Consider the following 6,116-nt stretch of genomic DNA (forward strand, 5'->3'; position numbering starts at 1 on the left):
AAAAGATCTAGAATGCAAACATAGATGGAAGCTACTCCGGGAGCGCTTCTGCAAAGAGATAAAAAGGTTAGAAGCTCCATCAGGTAGCGGAATGAGCTACTTAGAGGAATGGCGTTTTTTAAAACCCATGATGTTTCTGAAAGACTCCGTCACACCGCGTCGGTAGGTACTTTGTATAAATTTTAATGTTTTTAAATATAACTTTTTCATTGTACAGCACTCGTGATAATGCAGAAGCAAATGCAGACTCTGTCTTGGATTCATCTACTAGTGATAGTTTAAATGAAATTTCATGCCACCTCCGAAGAAACAAAAAAGTCTCTACCAGAAACTTGGCGCAACAATGGAGAACGTAGGCGGCGCCGGCTGAAATATGTGAAACTGATGAGGCCTTTATGACGACGGTTTTGTGTCTGATGCAAGACCTGCCAGTGTTGGTCAAAGACAGTTTCCAAGAGAAAATGATATCGGAATTATATCGCTTACGTCGCGAAAATACCCTAATAAACCCTAATTTCCTTATTTTTTAAAACGCTTGGAGCACTGATTTTTTTAGTATACTTTATATTTATCATAACAAAAATATTTATTATAAAAAGATGCATAAAATGCATGTACCTGAACTCTTTTGAGTAATTGTTCCTGAATTATTTTTCTTTTAATTTTTAATAAAAACAATTGAATGAATTTAATTAAACTCCATTTAGTTTTATTAAAAAAGAAATAAACAAGTTCGAAATGATGTTAGATATGTGATTTTAGAATATGTTTTAAAAAGTGTTAAAAAAACTGCATAAGTTATTTCTAATTTCCAAAGAACTTCTTCCATCGTAATGATGCAAATTGGAAGATTGCATAATCGATGAGATATTACTTTCAACTTCTCTACACCATAATCCGTCATGAAAATCACCATTAGAGTCCTCCCAATCAGCATAGTTGCTTGCAATATACGAAGATGCATTCACGTTATTAAACATAATAAAATTATGTAAGGCAACGCACGCTAAAACAATTTTTTCTGCATTTTCCGGAAATAAATGCAATGTTGTTAGTAAAACTCGCTAACGCGCTACTAGTATTCCAAAAGAGTTTTCAATTGTGCGACGAGCTCTTGATAATCTTTTATTAATAATCTCTTTTTCATTTGGTAGCATTCCCCCAGGGTATGGGCGCATTAAATTTATCCCTAAAGGAAAGGCAGCATCACCAACGAAGAAGTGTGGAGTTTGTAGTTGCGTATTTGGTAAGTTTTTCGCTGGAGAGATGGGAAGTATGTGATCTAGCAACCTCTTTCCCAATCGACTCACTTGAAAAATACCTTTACATGTAAAGAGAAACAATAATATTAAAAAAAAAAACAAATGCACAAATATAAAAGTCCTCACCACCATCACTCTGACTTCCATATGCACCAATATCTATATAGGTAAACCAATATCGGGCATCACACACTGCTAACAACACAATAGAAACAAATTTTTTGTAGCAGAAAAATTGACTACCGCTTTTAGGTGGGCATCGAAAGAAGTCTTGAGAAATTTGCTTGAAATCTTCTTCATTAAGCTCAGATACATAAACAGCGCCTAACTTCGTCCAAAGGACTTCAGTTGAAATGACCATGCCAATGATTGAAACGAAGTTCCTTGTGACAAATATCTTTAAGAAAAAGAAAAAAGAATAAGACATAAGAAAAATATATTAAAATGAACAAACTTACTGTAATGTCAAAGCTAATCGGCATTCCGGTTGCACAGACTCCCTCAACGAATTCTTTTTTAAAAAGGGCTCAACAAGAGTAAGCAAAAGCCCATATACTTGTGGCGTCATTCGAGTGTATATAAAAAAATCATCGTGGTCAATCCTCTTCATTTCCAGGAATCGTACAAAGAAACCATCCTTCTTCCTCTTTCTGTTTATTTCCCTCACTGAACACGACCGAACTCTTTTTTTTGTAATTTCACTAATTTCTGTCAATATGCGTATTCCGTCTAAAACAGACGTAAGGATTTTTATTGTTTTTAAATATTTTAACTTTCTGTTCATTTTTGCAAAATTCAAACGAAACAAAACCAAAACACAAATTGCTTATTGACACTTTCTTCTTCTGCATGTAAGCACATTATAGTCATTCAAATGTTTGCTCTGCGTTCGTTATGCATTTGACAGGCTTTTCGTTCATTTTTTGACAGTACATACGGCAGCTTATGCACATTATAGTTAGGCCTTTACACAATTTATTTACAGAACGACACTTAAGCAATTTGCTTGCATAAGGGTCGTTCACTTTATTATTGTTTATATTACTTTTCGAGCATTGACCAGTAAATTCTGCATATGCAGAATTTGTACACAAACAAATACACAATATGTTATCGTATAACAGCTTAACAGCTGAACAATTTTTATTATAAATAGCAGTGACATTGACATTTTCAGTTTAGTTCAGAAGAACCAATAAAGAAGAGTGAAATTAAATAATTAAATTTGTGTTTTTATTTAATCTACACACTTAACTGGCGCAGTCGAAAAGTTATTTTTTCTGAAGAAAAATAAAAAGTACCTACTATCGATATCCACAAGGATATTCAACCCAAATTTTATTGAATCATTATTGATGAACATTCAGCACTACTTTCGGTGGACATGGTGGTGAAGTAAAAAAAAAGAACTAAAAATTAAAAGTAATTAATTAAATTGCATAACTGTGAAGAAAAAAAAACTTACGCTAAAAATTGAGAATTGAAAATATATACTATACTATTAAAATTCAACCAAGCAGTAAAAGTGTATAGAAGAATTCTGACGTATTCGTTACAAAACATCTTTAAACTATAAAACAAAAAAAACATTAAAATCGAAACACATAAAATAGAGCAAGCACCCTCATCAGCAGTGCCAATAGAAGCATCAATATCAGCTGCAGCAAATCAAACTCCATCTGTTGCAACACGTCACTTGCCACCTAATAATTCAACTTTTCAATTACCACTATCGGAAGCACTAAAAGAAGCAGCGAGAATCCAAGAGTTCCCAGGAGATAACACATACGACGTCACATCATCATTAATGAAGTCGAAATTTTCATCGACTGGTTTGCCGGTACCAATATGGAGGAGTATTTCTATAAGCCGCACGTCCAAAAAAAATTCAAGTAGAAGCAGCTAACACAATTAGAGCCGTCGACAATCCAAGCTGGACAGAAGTAAAAAAAGAACTCCTGAGGAATTTTGGAGTTCGGGAATCGTATCATCAACTGTACCACAAGTCGCTGAACGTAAGAAATTATAATGTAAGCCAATCATTTTATTAGTATCTTAAAAATATATTAGATAAGTTAAACAATATATTAGACAAGGTGGGGAATCCCGGGCCAGCGCGATATTTTTTGCCCTAGTATAGGTTGACAGCTGCAACCAACTGTCATCGGCTCGTCTCATACTAAGCTCAGTTTCTATATAGCACTCGAGCTGTGAACACGTGTTATAACCTCTCTGCGACAACAAAAAGAAATTCGACACTCCGAAAGTTTTTTTTCAACTCTATGTACAGTTGATTTTTTTCACATTTTCCAATAAATTCATCCAGGTAAATATGTTTATAATATTAGTTGAGCCTTTAGCCTTCGACACACAAAAGAAATTTTGCACGAATTAACATTGTGTTCATTATCCACCGCCATTTTGCAAATATTAGCGTTTGGGGAATCTCACTTATTACGGGGAATGTCGGGCCACATAGTTTTTTACATTTAACGTGCTAGCTTCATATATTTGACGTGTATAAGTGTTTTTTCGTGCAGAATTTCAACAACACAATAGTTTTTCAACATTTCCTGATAGTTTCGTGCTCCGAAAAATTTTTTTAGTCATTATGCCGCGGTACTATCCCAAACAAGAGAAAATTGTTGATTTCGACAACATTTTGGAGGCGATCAAGTCGGTGAAAATACATCACAACAGCGTTCGACAATCTGCGACGGCACACAAAATTCCGAGGACCAACCTGATGCGTTATATTGCAGCATTTGATGGTGCGAGCATCGACGTTACTACTGCCAATGCCGATGTAATGAAGAATTTGCTGGCTGAAAGCACGACGATGGGCACAAAAACAGTGAGTTCTGCTGGTTTCTTTCTTTTTCTTTCATCGAATAATAAATAATTTTTTTTTTTATTTCAGATCTTCAACATCGAACAAGAGAAGGCGCTGATAAGCTACATTCTCCAGGCCAGCGACATCATCAAATTAGTTTGATGGAGCTTCGTAAGCTCGCGTATGAATTTGCTCGGAAAGTTGGCGCGTCGTATCCGGATCCATGGAACGACAATCAACAGGCGAGTAAGGATTGGCAGTTGGCGTTCATGAAACGCCACAAAAATTTGTCACTGCGAACACCAGAGAAAGTAAGCCAGAGCCGTGCGAAGCGATTCAACAAAGAGAATGTCGATGCATTCTTCGCCAACCTTTCATCCGTTCTCGGTGAGACGCCGTTTGAACCTCACCGAATATAGAACATGGATGAAACCGGGTGCCCGACCGTGCCAACCAGACCTGTCAAAACCATCGCGCGCAAAGGACAAAAGCAGGTCGGCTCATCAACATCTGCCGAAAAAGGCACCAATGTGTCTTTGGCTTTGGCCGTCAGCGCTAGTGGCCAGTCTATACTGCCATTCTTCCTCTTTCCCCGAGTCAACATGAAAGAGATTTTTATGACTCATGCGAGTCATGGCGCTGTTGGTGTTGCGAACGGTTCTGGTTACATGAACTCTGACGTATTCCCTCAATTCATGCGTCATTTCATCAAGCACTCCGGTGCTAATGCCGATTCGCCAACCATGTTGCTGCTGGACAACCACGGATAGATGTTGCGGTATTTGCACCATTTAAAGGCATGATGACCGTGAAGCATGATGCATGGAAAAAGTCCAACATTGGTGTCACTTTCGATCTGCATCATGTGCCGCTCCTTGTCGATCAGTGCCTCGATGTTATGTTAACGCTGAAAACCATCAAATCCGGCTTCCGAACAACTGGCATCTACCCGTTCAACCCGCAAATTTTCACTGAAGTTGACTTTGTCGCTTCGGAACTGAGCGGCTAAAATTTGTTCGGTGACGAAGAGAAAGACGCCGACAATCAACGTCGAGTTCTTGCCTCTGGTGATGCCACTGTGACTGCTGCGAATGAGGAGGTGTCAACGTCGGAGGCATCGACAAGTGCCCCAGCTTCAACAAGTGGTGCTGCATCATCGTCGTTGTCTCTTGTTTCGGCTCCGCAGCTCCGTGATGCATTGAAATCGGTTGGCCCGTTGAAATTGGGCACACCTGCGCCGAAATCAAAACGTGGCCGCAAGACAATGGAGTCAACGATTTTGACATCGCCTGAGGTTGTCGCAGATCTGCGTGACAAGGCCGAAAAAAGCGGCAAAAATTGACGAAGGCAGCCGATGAACCAGCAGCCAAGATGCAAAAAGGCCGTGGCAAATCGAAGACGCCACGAAAGAGAAGCCCGTCTCCGACCGAAACCGACATCGAAGAGGACTTCGATTTTTGCACGATTTGCAAGAAAAAGATGCCGAAGCACGAGAATCATTAAAACACGGCCCATTGCATCGTTTGTGATCGAGGGGTTCACTTGAAATGTGCCGGACCGAACCCGAACACTTACACCTGCATCCACTGCGAGTCGGAATAATTTTTTTCGCCAATTCCTATTTTTCTTATTATTTATGAATCTCTCTTTCATTTCCATTGATAAATAAACGTTTTTCATCGGTAACAATCATGTTTTAATCGATTCCCGACATTCCCCACCTTTTTTCAAAATCGCAAAATCAGGTTTTTTGCGCCAATGGCTGTAACTTTTAAATTTTTGTGGAATTTTATCAAGCCAATGTTATCAAAAGGAAGGTTACGACTCGCACTACAAATCCGTGTTTTGGAATTTTCACAAAAAATAACTTTTATGTGACTTTTTAACCGAAATCAAAACGTGGCCCCACCTTCCCCTACTATCAAGACCCGGGAAAACCAAAAGAGTTTTCTCCGGCAATAAATGAGGCAATGATATTAAAAACATTTTTGAGCAGCATGCCAGTGCATCTAGCCAGCATA

The 6,116-nt window shown here is 38.4% G+C and overlaps 2 protein-coding genes across 2 annotated transcripts; one reads left to right on the plus strand and one right to left on the minus strand.

The window, feature by feature from the left end:
* Window positions 1–683: 683 nt before the first annotated feature.
* On the minus strand, window positions 684–2,268 carry LOC126764445 (uncharacterized). The gene is made up of 3 exons (XM_050482132.1): window positions 1,721–2,268; window positions 1,389–1,659; window positions 684–1,321 (listed from the first exon to the last, which is right to left on the minus strand). The coding sequence occupies exons 1-3, from the start codon at window positions 1,742–1,744 to the stop codon at window positions 1,065–1,067; spliced, it is 552 nt and encodes a 183-aa protein (XP_050338089.1). The 5' UTR covers window positions 1,745–2,268; the 3' UTR covers window positions 684–1,064.
* Window positions 2,269–3,805: 1,537 nt separating this feature from the next.
* LOC126764454 (uncharacterized) lies at window positions 3,806–4,397 on the plus strand. The gene is made up of 2 exons (XM_050482139.1): window positions 3,806–4,116; window positions 4,183–4,397. Exons 1-2 carry the CDS (start codon window positions 3,874–3,876, stop codon window positions 4,255–4,257), a joined length of 318 nt encoding a protein of 105 aa, XP_050338096.1. The 5' UTR covers window positions 3,806–3,873; the 3' UTR covers window positions 4,258–4,397.
* The last annotated feature ends 1,719 nt before the right edge of the window (window positions 4,398–6,116 follow it).

Source organism: Bactrocera neohumeralis, unplaced genomic scaffold, assembly GCF_024586455.1.
Source record: "Bactrocera neohumeralis isolate Rockhampton unplaced genomic scaffold, APGP_CSIRO_Bneo_wtdbg2-racon-allhic-juicebox.fasta_v2 cluster09, whole genome shotgun sequence".
NCBI lineage: Eukaryota > Metazoa > Arthropoda > Insecta > Diptera > Tephritidae > Bactrocera > Bactrocera neohumeralis.

Bases quoted from the DNA above. Each gene is read 5' to 3' on its own strand.
- LOC126764445 (XM_050482132.1), bottom strand. From the start codon at position 1,744: ATGCCGATTAGCTTTGACATTACA. The intron at 1,660-1,720 runs GTAAGTTTGTTC...TTTTTCTTAAAG, and splicing joins CGATTAGCTTTGACATTACA to ATATTTGTCACAAGGAACTT. The intron at 1,322-1,388 runs GTGAGGACTTTT...TTACATGTAAAG, and splicing joins TGGAAGTCAGAGTGATGGTG to GTATTTTTCAAGTGAGTCGA.
- LOC126764454 (XM_050482139.1), top strand. From the start codon at position 3,874: ATGCCGCGGTACTATCCCAAACAAGAGAAAATTGTTGATTTCGACAAC. The intron at 4,117-4,182 runs GTGAGTTCTGCT...TTTTTATTTCAG, and splicing joins CGACGATGGGCACAAAAACA to ATCTTCAACATCGAACAAGA.